The following is a 23,672-nucleotide window of genomic DNA, read 5'->3' as shown; positions in this document are numbered from 1 at the left end:
GATTTACTTTTTTGGTTCTGCTTTTTGAGAAAATAGGCGTTTTTGTTAGAATTTTACACGTTTTGTTTTATGCAAAATGGTGTAATATATCGCTGTCAACGGAATCAAAATGGTTATTTAGTCTCAGAATGTATACATGCACAAGGGAAGCTATTGCTATTACTGTTATTGTTATTGCTTGACATTGCCGATATGGATCCAATAAACAGATTCTTCTTGTAACAAAAGCAATTGTCAGTTTTCTGTGTTCCAAATATATGGCCCGTGTTGCTGAATTTGTAATTTGGAGTGTCCACATATCCTATTTGTTATTATTGCAGACTGTGACATACAACAATGAAAATACAGATAAGACTAATATAACCAGTGACTATCAGCTGATCCTACTAAATGTCGAACAGATGACATCGTGACCTGAATTTAAAACATTTATTTTTTTTAAAGGGATTTGATCGTTCAATGGTTTGATTAAGCAGCTGATAAAGCTCCATTATTATCTCAGTTGGTTTTCGCATTTTTCGTATTCTACTCCACAAAAACATAGGTCTAACGTGTACCGGAAGTACCCCCTTATCGCACCCTTTGCGGTGACAGGCCCGTAGCCAGACTTGGTTGTTCGGATAGGCAAGTAATATAACCAGAGGGGCAATGGTGGATGGTGTTTAGTTGAAGTTATGGAATTGGTCTGTTGTCAGAATTCTTCAGGGGTATGGGGGCAATTTTTCGTATTCCTTCGCAGCCCTTCAGTGCATGACATCTGTGGTCTTCATGTCTAAAACATGTACAAAAGTAGGAAGTAAAACTCCATTCCATTTCTTCCTGTATTTAACGATTAGGTTATTTTGGTTCAGCTTTTTATTAAATTCAGCGGATCCATTAAGACCGGATATGTTCAGACCACGTTTACGATAAAATATTATCAACGCCACTCGACTTGAAGAGTTTGTTATCGTTTGTTTCGCAACTACTCTCTTTTCTAGCTAATAGATTCAAATCTAACTTGTCATACAGTTGCCTTTTGATATTACAAACCTATCGTTTAATCAACCATCTGGTGACTTCACACACTTATAATTTGTTTAATTTAGATCACAGATAAGAGACTAAAAAACCAAAACATTGTATAATACGACATCAAAATAAACGGACGTTTTTTTTCAAAATGGTACATTGCCGCTCAGTTTAAATGTCGAGGAAAACTATGTACCTACACATAGCCGTACTATTCGTTGCTTCTGCTTTTCCGTTAGTGGAGAAGGTGAACCACGAAGACGAACCTACACCCCAAGATGACCCGAAAACAAAGACGGAAAGGAGCGCAGACGTTGCTGGAATGGTGGTTCTTCATAACAAATTTAACTCCAGCGTCCTGAAGGCGTTTTTGGCAAAGAAAATCCAAGCTCAAAAGACCAAGGACGTGACAGCTGGAGGTATAAAGAAATTGGTTTCCTTTAAAAACAGCACTCACTCCGATCGTAAAGTAGATATTGCGGCAGACGATAACTTTGATGACGCACCAATTGATCCGTATTTAGATGACGCAGTAGGGAGTGATTGTCAACGAGTTTTTGGATTTAAATATACCGGAATTGTTAGTGTGCATTCGTGTCCAAAGAATTTCAAAAATATCAAACTTCGAGAACTGTGTACGTCAAGAACGACCAATCTGCACAACCCCAATGGTTACGATCTGGAGGTACTTCCGGTTCAATCGGAAGAAGGAATTGTATATAAAAACCGCTACTGCGCAATATGCAACAATGCCAGCAAGCCAAAACATTGGAATATAAACTTTCTGTGCGAGGCACCAACCAGCTTGCTTTTCCAGACGGATTTTTCAACTGTGAAAGTTTTAGAGGACTACCAAAATACAAGCACCTGCGACGTTCATATTAGCCCGCCATACGACAAACCCATAGAGGAGTGCAGCATGCGCGCCAAAAGAGACAGCTCGGCAAAATGGCGCCATGGAAAACCAGAAACTGATATGTACCCCATCTCATTCAGCTTGCTCATGAATTTCGGATTTGATGGCAAAACGCACGTTATGTTTAGCACTAACGACGAAATAACCGAATCGAAAAGTCATTCAAGATGTCATGAAAACGAAATTTTCGATCCGGATCAAAATAAGTGCAGAAGAGTTAGTTGTTCGTCTGGATATAGTTTGATGGATGACGAAACGTGTGTCAAGGACGGCAGCGCCATTATCTACAACGATACGGATATTCAGAATATTAAAGATGTCGATTCTTTGACCAACAACAATAGAGTCGCAATGGTGGCGCTCGAAGTCAACGTCACCTACGACGATCTGGGTTTCGTCTTGTATGCTATCGAATTCAAGCCCATCATCATTAAAAAGTTGGCTGATTTGCTCAATATCAATTCTGAACGGATTCAAAATTTCAGCATACATTTCCTGAACCAGTCGCAATTCTCGGGACAGAACATTCGAGTCGAAACGATGCCAAAAGATGAATTCGAAAAGCAGAACCAGAAAGTCGACGTCGGAGACTTTAATATTGCCGCAGACGAAGTCTTTCTCGATTCTCCCTCAATGTCGGATCAGCAAAATGAGTCCACATCAGAGTCTAATATTGTGACAAACGATGTCAACGTTACGGGTACGGCAACGGGAACGACTACAGTTGCGGAAATCGTCCGCAAAGATCATGTGATCCTAAATCCCCAGATACTGCAGCTGAGTTTTATTCTGTTACCATCGCACGTAGACAAGTCCAAGGAATCGGTGGCGGACATCATTTCTAGAATGAACGCTCTGAGGGAGAAGAACTCGTTCAAATTTGACATGAACGGTACAACGTTTAATATTGTCCACGTGGACAAAAAGGACCCTGAGCGGAAGAATACATTCTGTAAATTTGGAGTCATGGACATGTTTTTCAACAACGATTTCGAGATCGTAAAAGACATAAAAGCTGACGGAAGTTCGCCTGTGACGCGTGTGTACATTCCTTCAAGCAACGCCCTGTACGCACCCGGCGAATACGATTTGACCCTTCTTGTAGAGGGTAATCTAGGCTTCAAATCCAATCTCACTGGAGTTGCCGGTTACGTTTTTGTCTGCATCAACCCACGGATTGTTAACCGGAATTGCGCTCAGATTAAAATTTCTCCCGAGGAGTACAAACTATTCAAAAATAAGTCCATTTTGTTTAACGAGGAAACGTACAACATGACCCAATATTCCGTTCTAGATGAGCTTCGCGGAGACTTGGAAATATGCGTACCGGATGCATATTACAAAAATGAAGAACTTCGTCGACGCCATCATCGTTTTATTCAGAGCTGTCACGATGGTTTCAGGGATTTCACACAGGCTGAGGGATACATAACGGCTATAATTGGTAGGTTGTCAGTAGTCGCCTTGTGTTCCGTTCTGGTTACGTATTGGTTGTTCAAATCATTGAGGAATCTTCCAGGTATCAACACGATGAACCTCACCTTGGCCTTGCTGATTGGAGAAACCATGTTTATTGAGGGAGAGTCGTCTGCTATACCTTGGGTCTGCTCATTGGTCGCCATATCCGTACACTATTTCTTTCTTGCGTCCTTCTTTTGGATGAACGTTATGTCGTACGACGTTTACAAAACATTTGCGAACAAATGCATCTTGACGCGGATTAGAGGAACGAAAAAGTTTTTACCACGATATGCAATGTATGCTTGGGGTTCACCCGCCATCATCGTGGCGCTCTGTGTATTTATCGAATATGGAAATGTGTTCGGATCGTTTAAGATTGGTTACGGACAAAACATGGATATGGCGACCGGAAATGACAATGTAACGGAAGTGTACAGTAATGATACGAACGAGACTTATGGCGTGAATCACTATTCAGGGTGTTGGATTACTCGTCCGGTTGCTGCTCTGATAACGTTCGGGTTGCCCATCATGGTTATTTTTGTGATCAACACTGTGTTCTTTATACGAACTATTATTTGCATCCAAGCTACAGCCAAACTGGCTCATCATACAACGAGGCGAACATTTAGTCACATGACCGGAAAGAGTGACGTTATGTTGTATGTGCGCATGTCTACGGTCATGGGCTTCACGTGGATTTTTGGGCTGGCGTCGTCCATTATAAGCTCTATTTTTACCAAGCCTGATCAGACTGTGTGTATGGCCCTACGGATTTTAAGTATTCTTTTCACAGTGTTCAATTGTGGACAGGGATTGTTCATCTTTTTCGCTTTTATCTTTAAAAGACGGGTTTTTTATTTATACAAAGGATTGTTCAAACGAATAAAAACGTCCATAGCCAAACGGAAATTTAAAAAACTTTATGCATCGTCGTCCAATACCATCTCAACTGTGACGTCACATATCTGAGCGACACAACAATATTATTTTATATTTTTTCATATTTATTGGGGCAAACATTACGAGAAATGTGCACAGAACCCCGCTATAGCAAAATATGTAAATAAAAGGTGATTTGTAAATTATGTACATACTGACATCTGTAAAATAAAGAAAATATTAGCCAATGTCTTCCTATTATATGTAAGAATATCGCGCCGTATATGGCTGTCATAGTGAATGTAATGGCATATCTCGACGTGTTTGGACTCGAATATTGCGCCTTGTATGGGATTGAATTTAGAGCCATGCTTGAGACAGGAATATCGCGCAATGCTTGGAATTGGAATATCGCGCAGTGCTTGGGATTGAAATGTCGCGCCGTACGTGGGGTCTACAGCTACGATTTGTAAATTGGAAGGAGTTACGTCATGAAAATCTTCTGAAGATGTTTCCGATATCTTTAAAATCCGTATATACCGTCTATTATTCCGTCCAATTGTTGCAGAAAGACGTAAAACTCGATTTCATTTAGAATCTGCATAAGAAACATTTGACAACAGAAACATATCTGGTGGAAAACTGAAAGTACAAAAACTGCTAATGAGAATCCTGATGTGAAAGTATTTGAGATTTTGTATTGAAATTAAAAAATCTAATAGGAGACAATCCAGCTGCGTTCGCAAAGAAAGACGAAATTGTAAAAAAATCGAAAATTAAATTTGATAACGTTATATCCTAATCCACGAATTTACTTCCTCGAAAATGTATGATTTTACAGCGTATGTTATAACGTTAGGACACCCTTCCCCACAGTATCCCCTCACCGTTATCCCCCGGCACTAAAGGGAGGGAGGGGCGGTTTTGCTAGTATACCCAATAATCTGATCCATGCGCGGCAGTGAGATAACTCAGCCGATAGTGAGCTGGGTTGTCGTCTGCAAGGCGATTAGGTGCCGTGGGTTTGAGTCTCAAAGTAAGGAAAATTCGGCTAGTGCGACAAAGTGTCGGATTCAACCCGTATAACCTTATAGCTTCCTTTCGCCTATAGACTTATCTCCCCTTGCTATCAAGTTCTGAAACAAAACCACAAGTAAATTAAATTAGATATTCTATACCAATTTCAAGGCAAGGATGAAAAAAAGATACAAAAGAAATGTGAACTCACGAAAGGTGAAGAATGGAAGATCAGATTAAATTATATGACCCAACAAAAACGATACAAAGGGAATGCAAAACCACTAATTCTAAATAAAAAATGTCAAATAAAGGCTTAGAAAGGAAAAATAAATTCTAAACAAAATTAGTCAAATGAATATGTGAGGACCAGATATGATAATATGAATCACCTCGTATGGTTGTTTTAGTAGTTAGTTACTTGCCAAGAAACTCGGCAATGGAGACACCATGTTTTACGAATCTGCTTCAGTTCTTTCTGACATTTCTGATCATAAAACCGTCTAATTCGAAAATCATTAAATGGTCCTCTGATTTAAGCAAATTTCCGCATCCTCCGGAGTCGTTCGGGAATCTACGGGAATTGGCGAGTGAATTCCAAGGATGGGATCGACTAGCCGAGTTAAATGGTTGGAAAAAAGTTCCTGACAATTTCAGTGTTAATGGAACGGCATTGGAAGCAGATGTCGAGCCTTTGGAATGTGTTCTTCACTTCGAAGGTAACTCTTGCTTCAACTCGTGCGGTATGTTTCGAAGTTTTTTTTGCTCCTGCGACGAATTTTGCTACATTTACCACTCTTGCTGCAACGACTACGAACAGAATTGTCTGAATGAAAGTAAACGTAGCTTAGATCGTTATGGCAAGTTCATTGGAGTTCCTATAGATTGTATCTCTTTGAAAGTCGGTTATGACGTAATTTCCGGTTGTCCAGAAGCGGCAAACGTCACCCTGTCGCAAAGATGCAGGGAGGCGGGAGCAGAACCGCTGTCCGTAATCCACACTGGACTTCATTTTAAGAATATTTTTTGCATGCAATGTTTTGATGTGAACGAACCAGTAGAGAAGTGGAAGATCGCCGTTGGAATGGACAGACGAGGCAAACGTTCCGCAAAGTCTTTCGATCTCAGCATGCTGTTCCGTAATCAAATTACGCAAACGCACTCGTGGGAATTTACGTCCAAGTATCTGACTCGACAGTGTGTTCCTGGGGCGATCAGCAGGTGCCCGAAGAATACACCAATCAAAGAACAGAAACTTTGTGACTATGCTCGGCATCCTTTTAAACTTCAGTATCAAGGCAGCACGAATCTGGAACTGTACAATAACGCATTTTGTGCGGATTGTAATTCCCGTTTTCTCAAAAATGTTTCTCATTGTTCCTTCCTGGGTAACGAGTATTTCAGAACAAGTAACTCTCATCTGTTCAAAATTCTGATGTCTCTGGAATCGCCCGACAGCATCATTGTAACCACCATAGAAAAGACGGCCCTCTTTCCATGGTCGAAGATCAAGTGTAACAGTATTGTGGATGACGTACCAACAGGTTGTCACATAATGGACTGCAAGGACTCTTACGAATTCGTTAACGGCGAGTGCGTTAGAAAGAAGATCGAATATTCAGAGTGCTTTTTGTTGAATTTTTTATTAACGAAGGAACAAGCGGCCGATCCGAATTTCGAAAAATTTATCAATGACATTTTAGTGGTCACTGAAGACTTTCTGAAAGGGATGAATTTAACGATTCAGAATTACACCTTGGATTCCGCTCCGTTGCTAATGTCCGGAAACGTAAGGATCGTATTGCGCTACAACTTGGTGTGGAAATGGATTCCAGATATCAACGTCTTCATCTCCTACGTAGATTATTTGGAAAGCCGAAAGGAAATTTTTGATTTAAAGGGAGAATTAGGTATCTGTACTGGCTCTCCGGATATATTAATGTGTTCGATGGCCAATTGTTTTTTGCTGTCGCACAATAAGACCATTCGTTTAGGTGGCGATATTGAAATTAGCACTGCCATGGCCAGGTCCTCTGTCAGCTGGCATAATTTCGTTATGATTCTTTTTGTTGTGTTGGTAATTGAATAATAATAATTTAAGTGGACACGATTTTTCAATAATGAACTTGAAAGGAGATCCGTGACTGAAAAACCCATGTCTTCTTCGAAAGGGATGTCAATATTTTTCAAACCATTATCTATCTGAAAAGCCATATTGTATTTAATTTGTACCCAATTTGTTTCCTTTTAATAAATAAATTTATGGATCCCTGAGGAACTGAAATTGTGATTGCCTAATTTTATTATGTCGATTACAAAAACGTATAAAACTTTACATACATTGCATAATTACAATACAAGACGATACGTAGCAGCGTTATTAAGCATGTAACTTATAAGTTATAATTCTATATAATGTCCGCGTTGGGCTTCCGTATATAATAGATTTATATGGTGAGCTCCGCCGTTACTCTCGATTTTGCGGTATCTTCTGAGCATTTAAAAATTTCAAAATGCAAACTGTATGTGAGAGTAATTGAAGATATGCACGTAATATTTCCAACCCATAATGATAGGGAAAACGTAATTGTGGAAGGCCAACGCAGCCATTACGTATTCAATCATTAATCGAGAAATTGGACAGAATTAAAGAATAAGATCAAAAGTCATAACGTTTAAGAATAAAATCACAGCAGTATGTATATTTACATGAAAAAAAGAAGAACCATCCAATTCCTCAAATACGGCCAGGAACCACAGTAATAAAACGAAAGTAGTCCTACAAAAGGGGAGTAGTTCCAGACGGCAGTTTTAAATAACAGGTTGCTCCGATTGAATTTTCTCAGGAACATAACACGAATCTGGAATATGGTCTTGGTCTGAAACGATATAAGATTTTAATAAAAAGTTTTACGTCAATGCAACTCTTTCCCCACTGTCTCTGCTTGGTAAATAATTCAACCCCGACTGAGTTTCCTCATTGCTCACTTTACTCCATCCGATATTCAAGATGGGACACCTTATGGCTAAGCAGAGTCTTTCCTCAATGCCAGTCCTCCAAACAGCCCCGTCACCATGAATGAATTGGTGCTGGGGCTCAGATTTTGTGCTCAGAATTAAGAATTGGAGGTCTAGAGAACTAGTTTCTGACAATTTTGAGGTACCAAAAAGTCTAAGTCTATATCTTTTTAGTTTTGTACAGAGACACTGTAATTTGTAAAATGAATCAATAAATCGTCACACACGGACCCCACCCAAACGACGGGGCTGCCTCCAAAGCATACATTGTTTCGTCACTGTCCTTGCAAGGTATATAATTCAACTTCCGATGAGTTATCCCGAATTCCTCCTTTTCTCCAGATGATCTTAGGGTATCCTAGAAACAGTATTAGAAGTACCCTGGAATACGGGGCCTCAACTTATCCCCCGATGCTTACCATTTGGGATGTTGGTGTTCAAGATGGTTTCAGGGCACGATTTGGGGAAGTAGAAGACGCTGTGTACAGTCCACTGACTGATGGAAGACAGTGGATTACGGTGTAAGAATGAAACCACAGCGACTGTTACGGCTAACGTAGCGTTGATAATAGACACCATATAGATGATGGTCCTGACTATGTCTACGCCTATCATTTCTCTCTTTTCTTCTGCTACATACTTCCAAACTGGAATGAATGAATGAATGAATGGATGAATGAATGACCGCATTCACGAATGAGCGCATGAATGAATGAATGATCGAAAAACCAATCTGTCAATAGATTCGTTATAGTCGCCCAGCTGACGAAGCTGCGTTTCACCTCAAATTCAAAATCTGTATTACTTTAAAAGTCGACTCCGACGCAAGGTTTCACTAAAATTCAACAATAACTAATGCTTCAACTTTCCAATGTGCATCAAAAAAACACGCTGCTTTTCTTTGAATTTTGACCATGATAACTTCAGGGCCTTCTTGACTTGGAACAACAAAAGGCACAACCCAAACCAAAAAACCACCCCTCCTCTCAGTATACCTACAAGTGTGTCTCTTGCTCTCAACAGCAATGGCGAAATCGGAGTTGGTGAAATGGGATCGTGTCAGTCGGAGATGAAGTTCTTTGTTCTCCGAGCAGAATTCATCGTTTTCTGTCACCTCACTCATACAATTAAAAGTCTGAAAAAGACAATGAACTTTATGAAAGGAATTCCGAATTGAGAAAAATCATTGCTAAGTATCATTAGGTGTTCTGGAAGAGTAAGAATATCTTAAAGATACCTGCCGCAAGCGTACCCTTTCCTAATTTCCGACTGTCGAGGGATCTAATATGCAGAGACCCCCTCCCTTACTTAAATTTGTAATCATTGATTTCTTAAATTCCCAAATGCCCGGTTTTTCGCCACTGGCGATCAACTGTACATAAAGTCCTCTAATTTGTACCTCATTATGGTTCCAGTGTGGCTGAAGAAGATTCGTAACCACCACACTCATGTCACAATCCCTAATCGGCTTCACAAACCGTAAGCAAATTTCTTCATATTCGTCGGAGGCGGTAGAGAGGAACGTGACGTCACAGACGCCCGGAAGTTCTTTGGAAATGTGGGGTCGACGATGGGAAAATACCATCACTTTTTCTCCAGAGCCTAACTTATGTTGAACATCACAACTTAGCTTGGAATCCATGTAATCTGAAAAAAAAACAAGGGCAGTAATACAATTATTGTTCGGACTACAATTAAATAATGTAAATAAATTAAATTAAATAATTGATGCACTGCATGGCAGTACTGCTCAGGAGACCAATAGGATTTCAAACGACCCCTAGCTTCTGGTGCCATCTTTTAGAATCGCTGTATTAAATAGACCTTGACACACTGACATTCTGGTAACTGGCGAACACACTGTAGACATGCCCCAAAAGACCAGTTTTCAGTTGTATTCCTGAAATTGAGACATAGCTTTACGTCCCTATAGCCCGTAGTAGCAGTAGAGTACTTACATATTCGTCTTATATGTGATATAGGCACTGCCTGGACCTTCATCGAGAATTTCAAAGACGGGCCGTCAGGAGCGGACTGTTCCGTGAACTTGACTCTGACTGAAATTGTCACCAATGATTCTGATGTACACCATTCACCAGTTCTAGCATGGCGGTTGTCGATTTTCTGAAACGGAAATTAGATGAAGTTTTACGTCCCGGGGCTACTGTTTTTGCTTTGAATTGGGAAATGCCTCTGAATGGTCAATGGATACTTCATGAATTTTCTTGAGGCCTCGCCTCTCATACCTGCGTTTTTTTAGATACAGCCCTGAACAACCCCAAAGTATTCTACGTCCCCTCCAGCCTCTTACCTTATCAGGTTCATAAGTGTTGGTCTGAAAGAGTATCTCGACATCCTTGGACAGCGCTACGTCCATGACAGAGATACAGAGACCATGGTCGACCATACCAGTTATTACAGAGACCGAGCATTCTTCATGGCGTCTGAAATCAGAGTGGTCTATGTCGGTTGACTTTAGGTACAGATTGTCGTACAGGTCCACGTCTACTAGAACCCTCGGGCATCTTTTAGTCACACCCACATATACTGAAAGGAAATTTAATGAAGTTTTACGTCTTGCTGTTCTTTAAGTTACTAATGCATTTGATAAGATTTCTTTTCTTTTCTTTTCTGATACGCTATGGTAGACAACGCCAAGCAGTGTGCGATGGAACTGAAAGTTGAAATGTCATTCTGTAAAGCAATATGGAAGTTGATTAGCCATAAAATAATGAACAAACTTACTTGTGTGGTTATTCTGACAAAAAACAGCCGAAATATAAAACAAACAGTAGAATAATATCCCTGGAATAGTTAGAAAATCCATTTTAAATCTGGCTATCGTAAAATCTTGTGGAAGTTTGGCTGTAAGTTGTTGCTGCAAGTCCGTTAGTCCGTTCCGTCCTGCAACTCTGTTTGCTACAAATCCGGACAAACTCCAAGACGCTTATACTAATCCGTCTTGGAAATCTTGTATGCGTCGTTTTTCGGTTGCGTCCCGAAACACTGCTTCGGGTCGCCTATTCCGTTCCGTTCTGAATATTCCGCTACAAGTCCGTGTTTCCGTTCCGTCTGACTAGTGGCCAATAAAAGGAGAATCTGATTCTTTACAGAATTCCAATAAATCGAATCTTCTTCATTAAATCCATTGGCACTTCTCCAAAGTATTAAAGCGATTAGGTCTCAGGTATGTGATTGGTTGACAAGAATGGTGGGGGCAACAGTTAATCAACATTTAAACGCCACGCAAGCCGATAAGCTTCTTTAGGAATAGTTGATTTATCACTATCAGCAGGATTAGCTCCTCTATTCGTTTTTTTAGCAGTGATATAACCACTATTGTGGTATCTGTGGCTTTTATCTAGAATTGGTAAGCGAAATTATCGGGGGATAGTTGCTTTATATCCCGTGTGATACCAGTCCGTCAGCCACTTTGGTATCGCCACCATAGATATGAAGAGGGCAGTACAGGGTTGGCCGCTTTAAGCATACCTAATACGACAAATATTGGGCTATCTGTATGTTTATCTAAACATTGATTAGCATAATTAGCTCCTGTACTGTTTTCTTGTTATTGTAATGAGCAACTGAAATTTGACTGCTGGAATAATTTGTGTCAGATCGGAGACAGTAACAGTCGCTAATCAATATTCAATGAATAATAAACATTCCTTCTGATAGCTGGCTTATTTTCTCATTAACATTTGATCCTCTAGCTCGGCTAGTTCGATTTTACTGATATAAGAAATCGAATGTCTCCCATACTAGGAACTGAGATCTATGGAGTTTTACGTCCGACTGAAGATAATGGTTCAGAAAAATGACACGTCATACTTTTCTCGACCTGATTTGGCCAATGAAGACGGTCGACAAAAGGTATTATCTCAACATATGTCGGGATTTAACCCTGGACCTTCGGGTAAGCGGACAAGTACTACTGAACCACCGCCATCCTACCACCCACCAGGGAAAGATTCAATCTAGGGATAGGTTGAGATAGAACATTCGGAATTTTAACCCAGTCTCCACCTGGTAGACATGCTAGCTGCAGGGGTTGATTGTCGTTCATAAGAATCATTTGGTGGAATTTGGATTACCACATAACGGTCAAGTTCGAACTGACAGGCTTTTGGGAGAAAGGGGCAAATCCTGGATAGTGTGAATTCATGGAGCTCTTCCATCCCTACTCCTCACCCTTAACCCTCTTTATCCCGTAGAAACACCACTGTGACTGACAGAATATTAACGCCTCGGAGATCGGAGATAGGATATTTATTATAATAACATATATCATCTTTCTTAAGATCGCTGTGTCACTCTACGTCACTTCCGATTTCTATTTAAAAAGATATTCGTGTCCACTTGGACATCTAATTTCCGGGTCAAAACGGCTGTTATTTTTTTACTTAGTCATTTAAAACGTTTACGTATGTCCTTTCACAAGCCCTTCGATGCGGTCGTTGATTTTAAGGTGGGTGAAGTGTATTATCTCCATACCCGACCGGGATGTTATAGCTGACTAAATCAAGTAAATAGTTGCACATTGTCGGCGTTCGAAAGCATTGACCCACCACAGTTTAACCCAATTTACAAACTAGGCTACTGAACATTTATTATGGCAAGAGTGAGACACCCGAAAGAACTGGACGTGGATTTAGAAAAATCATTTCAGGTGATCGTCGTCTACCAAACGATATACATTGATGAAAATTCCGTAAATTCCCTAAGACTGTGTCATATCAAAAAAGAGGTTAGAGGTCTCAACGGCCCCGAAATAGCTCAATAAAAAATAACGATTCATCAGTAATAAATCACCATACCGTATTTCATAAGAAAATTAGGTCTATAATTCTTAGTAACCCCCTTTCCCATCCAACATAACGGTTTCTCTGTAAATATTAAGATATAAGCTTGGTATTTACAGAGAATAGCAATATCATGGCAAATCCACTAATTGTTCCGGACATGCTCGGTTATTTCCAATGAGTTATTTCTATTTCTGAAGGAGGAAGTGTAGGCGTGTTATATTTTGTATTGACTTGAGTCAAATAAACGGTAATTGTTTATTCAATGAAATATTAGAGGTATTTCTAGTATTGAACCCTTAGAACAACAAACCAATCTTTCCAAATTTTCATTCTCAGTGAAGCGTTTGTTCCATTCTAGGTCTGTAAGTTTGAGAGAATCAAACCTTATTTCCACGAAACACAATAGTTCCTTGTCCGACTTTCAGAGCCGAGGATGAAAGGGATTTTTAGGGCCCTTGGATATTATTAGCAACATTGGCGATAGTGACGTCATAAAACACTTAGTTTCAATGGAATTGCGAGAAGCACAGACGTCTGAATGAAAATTTGAATAATGGAAATCGATGCTATCAGTGTCACCGATACACATACATAATTTAGAGAACCTCTTACAGTCCCTTTAAGATTCTTCGCCCCCCCCCCCCCCCACCTCCTGTAGTTACGGGCCAAATGCTTATTTCTTTTATATAGCATATTCTATAATATATATAATATACATGCAGTACAGTATAAACAGTATATTCGATGACTATTATCCAGCTTTCGTGGAATTTTACCCGGGAAATAAAAGTATGGAAATAACATTCTTGTTAGTAAAACTGATTTTCCGAGAAAACCGGATACGTTCTAATCATTACAAACCTACTCATGGACCATAAGCATCCGGGTTATACGTCTGCTGACCATGAGAGGTATAAAACCGCGGGCTTTGTTCACGTCTGCTCATAGTTTAAAAAAATATACGCAGGTATAACGTAGTGGTATATAGAATAGTAACAGCGCGTGCTATTTTCGAACAGGTAAGTACGAATATAGTGACATTTTGTTTGAAATTTGGGATTTAAACAACGAATTAGCAATTGACTTTTTTATACAACAGGGCAGTTGAGCAAAGAATTGGATATTTACAAGAGTTAAGGGACAGATGTAGACAGTAACGGGTCATCTTTAGGCCAACATTCGGCTTCGATTTTTGTATGCTACAGTATTCATTTGTGACTACAATGAATTTGTGTTAATGTACGATTAGACTGTAGGGTACGTTTCGGCATTATCGAAAAGTAGCGAATCGTATCTGCACTGTGTCCGGGCTTGTACCTAATGTAGACCTAGTCGTTTCCTTTATTTTCTACTGTATCGATTATCCTGCATCGTACACGTCCATGGACACCGTACCTCGTCGATTCGCGGTTAGAGTCGGAAAAACGTAGGATCAAATCGGGTCTGCATCGTGTCTAGACCTGTACATCGTGTATTCGTTTCTTCCATTTTCGATAATCCCATACCGCACGCCACAGTGAACACTAGACCTCGCCCATTCGATTCAATATATAGGATTCGCGTATTTTCATGATATGAAATAGGGTTCTACGTCCTACACTAAGTCTTATGCTCCTTGTTGGTTTAACGCCATGCAGTGTTCAATAGGGAACTTTTGTCAAGACTGAGTTATTGACCTTGATTGTTTTTCCGTCATTAGCCTCGATTGTTTTTTGTTCATTAGCCTCGATTGATTTTCGATAACCATCGATCGACAGACCGTTAATGTCCAAAGACTAGCACAGTGCTGTTGGTATACTATTAGGGCCTTCATGGTCTTCTCAATGTGTCCAGTATAATAGTATTTTGAAGTATCTTCAAGTGAAAAAATTGATGATTTTAGTACCTTAAATGTTTCGTTTTGCGTTTTTCTAAGGGTTCCCACATACTCCATCCATGATCTGACAAAATTCTTCTCTTAAATCGTGTTCAAGAAAATTCTGTCATAATTTATGCTAGAAGTGCGCCCTATCCTCCCTCAAAACAGAAAAAAAAGTACTGTAAGAAAGTGCACAAGACGCCATCAAATACTTTCTGAAGGTCATGTGGACAAGAATTTGAAAAATGTGGCCGAAATAAAAAATCGGACAAGTGACATATTCTCACGATTGTCATAATGTAGCTAATTACTTCCGCCATCTTTGCCGCATATTTTGAGTTTTTACAGGTCACTATTTAAACTTCCGACATTTAAAAATAATCTTGACCTTCAGCGTTGACATGTTCACGTATCTTAAAGTGAACCCTTACATATTTTTAATGGTACGGGTCAAACTAACCAATGCAAACAACCATAAACAATGGTAACCAAACCATTTTTTGCTCTCTTGTTCGCTTTGTTAGCATTTTTAAGTCGCATCGTTTTGTACGTGACATTCTGTGCATCTTAATGATCCCCCAATGCACCTGTCTTGTCTTGTTAACCCAAGAATTAAACTACATACATAAATATTGTTCACTCTTTTTCTTCAGAAGACAAAAAAAAAGATGGCAGCCACAAAACCAGAAGGTGTCAAAGTTGAAATCGAGTCTGAACACGCTCAAGGAAAACTTCCAGCCATTCATTTTCACGACAAGAAAAACCCGAGTACCATTGGAGTGATTATCTTACAAGAATGGTGGGGAATAAACCAACAGATTCAAGACGAAGCCGCAGATATCGCCGCAAGAGGAGAATTTTCAGCCCTGTGTCCCGACCTTTATCGAGGTCAGGTGGCTACGGATAATGAAAATGCCGGTCACTTGATGAATAATTTGGACTGGCCCGGCGCCATTAAAGACATCCAAGCCTGTGCTAAGTTTCTTCTAAGTAATGGCTGTAAGAAAGTTGGGGTGACAGGATTCTGTATGGGAGGGGCTTTAAGTATGGCCGCAGCTGCCCTTGTTCCAGAAATAGGTGCTGCTGTCCCATTCTATGGAATTCCCAGTCCTGAATTAGCCGACCCCAGCACCATCAAAGTTCCATTACAGTGCCATTTTGGCGATTGTGATGAACAGAAAGGCTTCTCGGCACCAGAGGACCAAAGTAAACTCGTATCCAAATTGAAAGCAGGAAATGTTCCATATGAGTTCCACTCGTACAAGGGTGCCGGTCATGCCTTTACCAACACCACTGGTCCAAACTATAATGCCGAGTATTACGAAGAAGGACTCAGAAAAATGTGCGACTTCTTCAAAAAACATCTCTTATAGACATAAATTCTTTTAATCCTAAGACTTTTTATTATTATTTTACTGTTGGCTTATATTTGTATGTTTTTGTTCCCATAAAAAATGTTAAAATCAAAGTTTTGTTCTCAAAGTATTCTCTTTTAGGCCTCGTCTTGAATCCTGTCATTCCAGGTGAACATAAACAGATTATGAGTTATGACGTCAGTATCGCAAACACCATTTAAACCTGATAAAATTCTGATAAAGAAATGTTGATAAGCGTCAAGGGAAAGAGAGTGTCAGACCGACAAATTTGTCTCTAGCAGTCCCTCAGGTGTGATTTACTGATATGATTTAGTCACATGATATACGGATGTAATTTGGTCACGTGATGTACAGATGTAATTCCATCACCTGATATACGGATGTAATTTGGTCCCGTGATATGCGGATGTGATTTCGTCAAGGATGTGATTTCACCAGGCTCGTAATTCACGTCTGAGGAACCGGAAGGTATAGTTTTGTCGGGCTAGGTGCAAGAATAAACTAAATGCTTCGCTGATAAACAAACAAAGACTTTCTTCCAAATAGACAAGTTTACCGATTTGCGAAAATTCATTGCAATATTCATCAAACAAAATCCAAAGACATACAGTAAATTTTACAACTGACAAATATAATAAGCATCTAAGTCGTGGTGCGTGTCTGACATTTCATATACACCGTTACTCGATTTCCTCAAATACACAAACTCTTTGGCAGAAACATTATCTGGTTCTCCTTCCGCCCAAAAAAACGCCGTCATATTTTCTCCGTTGTTAAATTTCCAAACTCCCTCCACTTCGGCATCGTTTCCGTCAATCCAAAATTTCTTGGATGCATAATCTACAAAATATGACAAATGAATGTAAACCGCTGATGTGACAACAAGGCACATCAGGGCTATATTGATAATGATGATTGATAATGATGATGCTGATTAGAATCAATGATGGTTGGTAACGATGATGTTGGTAATGATTTGTAACGATGTTGAGGAAGATAAATACGATTATTGATGATTGTTGTTGATAATGTTTGTTGGAAACGATTCTTAATGTTTGATGGCGATTGATGATGATTGGTTACGACAATGGTTGTTGATGATGATCAATATTTGTTGAATGATCAATATTTGTTGAATGATGATTGTTAGTAACGATGATGGTTGGTAATAATGATGGTTGGTAACTATGATGGTTGATAACCATGATGGTTGGTAACTATAATGGTTAGTAACAATGATGGTTGGTAATGATGATGGTTGGTAACTATGATGGTTGGTAATTATGATGGTTGGTAACTATGATGGTTGATAACGATGATGGTTGGTAACTATGATTGTTAGTAACAATAATGGTTGGTAACTATGGTGGTTGATAACAATGATGGTTGATAACAATGATGGTTGGTAACTATAATTGTTAGTAACGATGATGGTTGGTAATGATGATGGTTGGTAACTATGATGGTTGGCAATGATGATAGTTGGTAATGATGATGGTTGGTAATGATGATGGTTGGTAATGTTGATGGTTGGTAATGATGATGGTTGGTAATGATGATGGTTGGTAATGATGATAGTTGGTAATGATGATGGTTGGTGATGATGATGGTTGGTGATGATGATGGTTGGTAACGATGATGGTTGGTAATGATGATGGTTGGTAACTATGATGGTTGGCAATGATGATAGTTGGTAATGATGATGGTTGGCAATGATGATAGTTGGTAATGATGATGGTTGATAATGTTGATGGTTGATCATGGTTGTTAATGATCTACGTTGAATGATGATGATGGTGCTGATTGGGGATCAATAATTTTGACGGAGTGAATCAGAAGGTTTTAATAAGGCTCTATCTATTGTTAGGCGAATATTTGGACTGTATTCTGTATTCATTGAGATCATTAGCTAAAAAACCATGTGGGTTTTAAATATTCATCATGTTGATCGATTTTGTGTAATTAATTGATTTGTTCTCTTTTGTTTCATAGAAAATTATTTTCGAAAAGTAGGGTATTGGTATTCAAATATTTGAGCAACAAAAAATATTCAGGTAACTGAACCACAAATCCAATACTATTAAAATATTATCTTGCTTTTCTATTTCTTAAAGACAATATACACTTTTCTAATAGATCTGATGTAATTTTTTTAAAACTTAAAGCGTTCATCCATTTAGACTTTTACCTTTAAACATAGACGTTGATATGCATGGGACAAATTGTTTCTTGATATCTTTGAATTAGTGCTTTGATTGTAGACAATCCTCTAGTTTTGAACTGTTTAACCTCGATAAAGGTGATCCAGTATAAAAAGGGGTTGTAAAGAGATTTTGTAAACTTTTTTATGTGTATTGAAGGCTGGGGGTCTGAGCTATTTTGGCACCTTTTAATGCACGTATCTCTTACTTTTATATTGCAATAACAACAAACGTCTGACCGGAAAATGAAATGGGGCAAATTGAAAAAAATCTTTTTACAGTCCCTTTAATTAAATTACCTGTTGATGCACTTAGTTGGTCTGATATATGTTTATAGTCCTCTGTCGTTTTACCTCGTACCAAAACGGAGCCATTAACCACACAAGAGTTTGTGGCTATCTCAAAATCTTCACAATATGTTTCTATATAAGGTTTATAGCATAAGTCAAGTTTCCTGTTTCTGATGAAGTCGACAGGACAACCCTCTGAAAGGTACAGGATATTCACCAATTACAGGCCTATATGACATGCAAAAGCCAGGGCCAAAGTTGTCAATCACAAAACGATTACATGGGCGGGGCCATGAGTGCCAGTCAACATATTCCTATACATTTGCAATAATGACAGTGATGTAACGTCGTCGTGAGGGTATTGCTGAACGTATGACGTCATCGTGAGATATTGCGGAACGTATGACGTCATCGTGAGATATTGTAGACGATTTCTGATTCTGATTTCTACGCGTTTCGAGTAACACTTTTCCACTAAACTTCGAATCATGCGTTTATGTGGAAAAATCAACTAGAATTGTTACAAACCTTCATAAAGACTGTAATATTTGGTTCCACTTTCCTCTTCCCCGTCCCCTGGGGTGATGAACTCCACTGAATTCGTCTGACATCTTTTCTGGTTTTGATTATAAAAAAACGACACGCAGTTCAGATCGCGAACACAACGATATACGCAAGTGGTCACCGTTTCTGTGTTATTCACTTGCTCCAAGACAAATTTTCGTATTATTTTATTGTCGAATTCTGATTTTTTGATTAAAAATGTCGTGTTTGTGTTGATTGTTTCCATAAAATATATAAATAACAAAACAACGGATATAAAATATGTTTTCTCCATCAACCTTAATCAATCACTGACAAAAATTATATAAAACTTTTATGCGTTCTAATTCCAACTACGCGGGTGGTCCTTGAATGACTAACGGTCTAATTTTTTCATCACTTTCAAAACTTTGGAAAATTGAAAAGAATATTATAACTTCTTATGAGGCCCGGATCAAACTCAACTTTTCACTATCATTGCTTCTATTTTTTCATCAATTTCATTGAAAACATTACTCCCGCAAAAATTCAACAAAAATGTTATAACTTTCTTGGGTCTGGATCCATTTTTACTTGTGGTAGCTATAGTCTCGGTCTTCCAACATCGTCAATCATCGATTTTGAAATAAGTTAAAGTGCGACCCCTAGAAAAAGTCGATAATTATTTTCTTTACCAGTCTTAGAAGTCTAAAGTTGGGAAATAGACGATGTCCGGTGCGGGATTATCGATACAGTAGAAAATAGTAAAAGCGAATCGTGTTCTGGCTCGTACCTTAACTTGTTGTTCCACTTGTTACATTTTCTACTGTATCGATAATCCGGCACCGGACACCGTACATCGTCTTCTCCTAGATTAAGAAAATTACATACTTAACAAATTATAGGTGGATAGAAAACGGATAGTTGCTCACTGGACAGTTGCTTACTGGACAGTTACTCACAGGACAGTTGCTTATTGGACAGTTGCTCACAGGACACTTGTTCACTGGACAGTTACTCACAAACAAGTTGCTTACTGGACAGTTGCTCACTGGACAGTTGCTCACAGGACAGTTACTTACCGGACAGTTGCTCGACGGACAGTTGTTACATATATATAACCAAATAACCTGAAAATACTCAATTGAGATCAAAGAAAATTACAAGAAACGTTTAAATAAAGGCTTTATAATCATTAAGAAATCTTAACTTGGTCTACTTAGTCCCATTTTTTTTTTCTTTCTGGGATGGCTACTTTAACAATTTGTAATAATCAAGTTATGAATCAAATTACAACACTTGATGTTTATATGCCACACTTTTTCTAATTACATGTACTCTATACAAGTTGAAACAATGCCTCCGTACTTAAAGGGGTAGTGCGCATTTTTTTTTGACCAATAATACTTTAGTCTCAGAAACGGGAATATTTTAGCTAAGCCAATCAGTAATACAATCCACAGCTCACTGTCAAAATTTGGGCCTTCAAATCCATGTGTGTTCAGAATTATCTGCGATTGAATGTTAAAATGGCGACTTGTCAATTTTGATACTTTGTGATATGTTTAAAAAACACATATAGAAATAGTTTGAAGAATTTTTAAAGGAGTTGTGATTTATGTAAGTGTCTAGTACTTCTGAAGACTATTTACATAATATTCACGACTAAAATCAACCCCATAAAATACCGGACCTGAAACCAGTAGGATGGGAGTACAAATAGGGGAAAGACTGACTCAACGTATACAAGTTATATTTTAATATTTGTTAAGAAATAAGGTGTGAGTACAAATAATCATTTTTCTAATTGACACCCCCACCCTTTCTGTACCCCAACTGGTGCCGCCATTGATTGAGTCAGATGGTAATTAATGCACTTGATAATCAAGTATCAATTAGGCTTTTGAGGCACTAAAGCAAACAGTCGATAAGTACAAAACTGGTTTTTGTAACAATGTCAAAATAACTTTTTCTTCTTCAACTATTCTAACAAAAGTAATAGTGTTTTCACTACAAGAACTGTAAACAGCTCCGAACGTCGCACCAGTCTTTTTCCAGTGGCATTTCGTACCTTTTGGGACTTAACACCAGTTGCATATCCCTCTTAAAAATTCTTTTAATCATCTGAACTCAAGAATCATTCGGCAGTCCACGGCAGTTTCCATGAAGCTGCATCTGTTACAGAGCAATAAGCGTAACTTTCACGGTAGACCGTTTGCTACAGAATTTAACAAGATACTGGATTTGTTTTATAATTTGAAAAGCTGTCCAGCATGTCACATATCATTTAATTGAGGATAAAGAGTACATTCTGATTATGAAAATCATATTTATGTGAGATGGATACATTGAAAGTTAAAATTTGAGCCATATTTGTTCATGCATTTTTGTGTAATCGTTATCAGAAGAAAAGGAGGTGAAGCTCATAGTTCAGGAGTCCGTCAATCGCCCAAGACGGGTAAAACTTTGTTTTTGTTTTTTAAAATCACATATACGTCCATTCTCTGTAAAGAATAGTGTGTCTTCTAGGGTGAGTATGTTTACTTCCGGCATTCCACATTTGTATGTCAAACGATAGTAATATTGCAATCTGGATATAGCTCTTAGCTTTATTGCCTGTTGGGAATAATTCTGACACAAAACTAAGTATTTAAAATTCCAATGTGACTATCAGCTTACCAATTATACATTCTATAATTATTTTGGATCCATTTCGTACGTTTTTTGATATTTGAATGACCAGAATCACGTGATTCCGTGACAATTAGGACATACTTCCATATTTACATAGGTAAATAATGGCTGCCATTGAAATGTTACACAGCTATAGCAGAACTTTCACGGTAGTTTTTTTATATACGTCGTACTCAACGGGATTCTAAAGACGTTTTCTAAAATTCTGATAGGATGATTTTCACAAATTTAATTTTCAGTCAATCAGACGTCTGTGGTTATTTAACATATACTAAACAAACCACCGTACAAAAGCCAATGAATTACTTATCTGAACTCTTCTACATAATTAATGAAATATCAATTAAACAAATAATAGATATTGTCAACGAGGGAAAAACTATCAAATGAATTGAATAAAGATGGCGTGCCAGATAGAATACGTCTAATTATTGATCAGCAGGAATTCTCAAAACTACTGGCTTGTAATACACAATTGTCTTAGTATGTACAACTCTGTCTTAGTATGCTACAGCAACTCTGACCACAGACCCGTAGCTACAGGCAATGCCCCTAAATACCATTGCCCCTGCGGATATATTACTCGCCCCTAACAACAATCAATTCTAGCTGTGGGCCCGAAACTGTCACGTACAGAGCAATCTGTTATATTTGCTCTTTCAAACCCGCAAGATAAACTTATTGGGGTTTTTTCTTAGTTGATGGAAATGCATACAATATTTCAGTATTCTATATATCATTTTGAATTTTGACAACCTTTCAATTCCATATTTAATATAATATTAAATCAGCTAACGTCTTTGTTTCTTTAGTTACGTTATGGTATGTTGTTTAAAGCAATGGTTACGAATTGTGCTCAAGGGTGGTAACTCTTACTTGTAAACATAGGTGTCGCTTTACTTCCGCCATTGATTTCTTCAGACACATCTGTCAAAAATTAGTAAAATTTTGTTTATATCGTTTGACAGTCAAATACAAGATATTGAAAGCTGTTTTTTAAGATGACATGCGAGGCACCGGGCATGTCATACATTACACTGTACCTCATATCGTTACATATTGTAAATACTAATTCGCGTAGCTCAAATCACCACCATTGGAAATTGAGTCCTGTTGATGGAAAAATTGTCCCAGCAAGTGACGGTTCCAGTGAGTCTGAAGATGAGGATTTGATGAATATTTTGACAAATAAAGTTATAAAAAATGGTGGTTGGAGAGTGGAATCGAAGTCCACTCATAAAATTCCATGTACAGGCACCCAGAAAAGTCCCAATACCAAGTAAGAATGACATTTCAATCATTATGATTCTCCTATCCTAAATCAGTAATTAAATATGTGCTTTTAGTTTGGTTTTATATATTTGTCATGTGCTGTGGGAGAGATTTGACCCAAAGCTAGTGAACATACAGTTGAAATAGACAGTCTGCAGTATTTATTAGATTTCCTTGTCAGTAGCCTAAGCTTATCAAGATGATTGTTTGAATGTCAATAGTCATATCATTTTAGTTTTTAACCAAATGTAATTGTAAAAATATCATCATATAATCTCAAAATTTTCAGATTTAACTATCTTTTTTTTTCAGAAATGAAGACTCAAAAAATAGAAAATCAACAAAA

General features: G+C 38.3%; 6 protein-coding genes across 6 annotated transcripts; 4 read left to right on the top strand and 2 right to left on the bottom strand.

Annotated features, from left to right (window-relative positions):
• Positions 1 to 3,355: 3,355 nt before the first annotated feature.
• LOTGIDRAFT_75274 (hypothetical protein) lies at positions 3,356 to 4,258 on the top strand (the record flags this gene model as incomplete). Its single annotated transcript, XM_009066659.1, has 2 exons — positions 3,356 to 3,747; positions 3,826 to 4,258. Coding segments are annotated over 2 exons (825 nt in total), but the record flags the coding sequence as incomplete, so codon positions are not given.
• A 1,468-nt stretch (positions 4,259 to 5,726) lies between these two features.
• LOTGIDRAFT_168800 (hypothetical protein) lies at positions 5,727 to 7,376 on the top strand (the record flags this gene model as incomplete). Its single annotated transcript, XM_009066715.1, has 1 exon — positions 5,727 to 7,376. The coding sequence occupies one exon, from the start codon at positions 5,727 to 5,729 to the stop codon at positions 7,374 to 7,376; it is 1,650 nt and encodes a 549-aa protein (XP_009064963.1).
• Positions 7,377 to 7,575: 199 nt separating this feature from the next.
• On the bottom strand, positions 7,576 to 11,329 carry LOTGIDRAFT_236315 (hypothetical protein). Its single transcript, XM_009066714.1, has 7 exons — positions 11,051 to 11,329; positions 10,617 to 10,852; positions 10,264 to 10,429; positions 9,705 to 9,952; positions 9,305 to 9,440; positions 8,725 to 8,952; positions 7,576 to 8,166 (listed from the first exon to the last, which is right to left on the bottom strand). Exons 1-7 carry the CDS (start codon positions 11,130 to 11,132, stop codon positions 8,099 to 8,101), a joined length of 1,164 nt encoding a protein of 387 aa, XP_009064962.1. The 5' UTR covers positions 11,133 to 11,329; the 3' UTR covers positions 7,576 to 8,098.
• Positions 11,330 to 12,112: 783 nt separating this feature from the next.
• Positions 12,113 to 13,519, top strand: LOTGIDRAFT_168798 (hypothetical protein; the record flags this gene model as incomplete). Its single annotated transcript, XM_009066713.1, has 3 exons — positions 12,113 to 12,224; positions 12,610 to 12,776; positions 13,472 to 13,519. The coding sequence occupies 3 exons, from the start codon at positions 12,113 to 12,115 to the stop codon at positions 13,517 to 13,519; spliced, it is 327 nt and encodes a 108-aa protein (XP_009064961.1).
• Positions 13,520 to 15,747: 2,228 nt separating this feature from the next.
• On the top strand, positions 15,748 to 16,260 carry LOTGIDRAFT_67491 (hypothetical protein; the record flags this gene model as incomplete). The annotated part of the gene is made up of 1 exon (XM_009066655.1): positions 15,748 to 16,260. A coding segment is annotated over one exon (513 nt), but the record flags the coding sequence as incomplete, so codon positions are not given.
• A 1,015-nt stretch (positions 16,261 to 17,275) lies between these two features.
• On the bottom strand, positions 17,276 to 18,521 carry LOTGIDRAFT_236313 (hypothetical protein). Its single transcript, XM_009066712.1, has one exon. It carries the CDS (start codon positions 18,107 to 18,109, stop codon positions 17,645 to 17,647), a length of 465 nt encoding a protein of 154 aa, XP_009064960.1. The 5' UTR covers positions 18,110 to 18,521; the 3' UTR covers positions 17,276 to 17,644.
• Between the last annotated feature and the right edge of the window lie 5,151 nt (positions 18,522 to 23,672).

This window comes from Lottia gigantea (assembly GCF_000327385.1).
Source record: "Lottia gigantea unplaced genomic scaffold LOTGIsca_79, whole genome shotgun sequence".
NCBI lineage: Eukaryota > Metazoa > Mollusca > Gastropoda > Lottiidae > Lottia > Lottia gigantea.
Note: the sequence above shows the minus strand (reverse complement) of the source record. Positions and strands in the feature narration are given on the sequence as shown.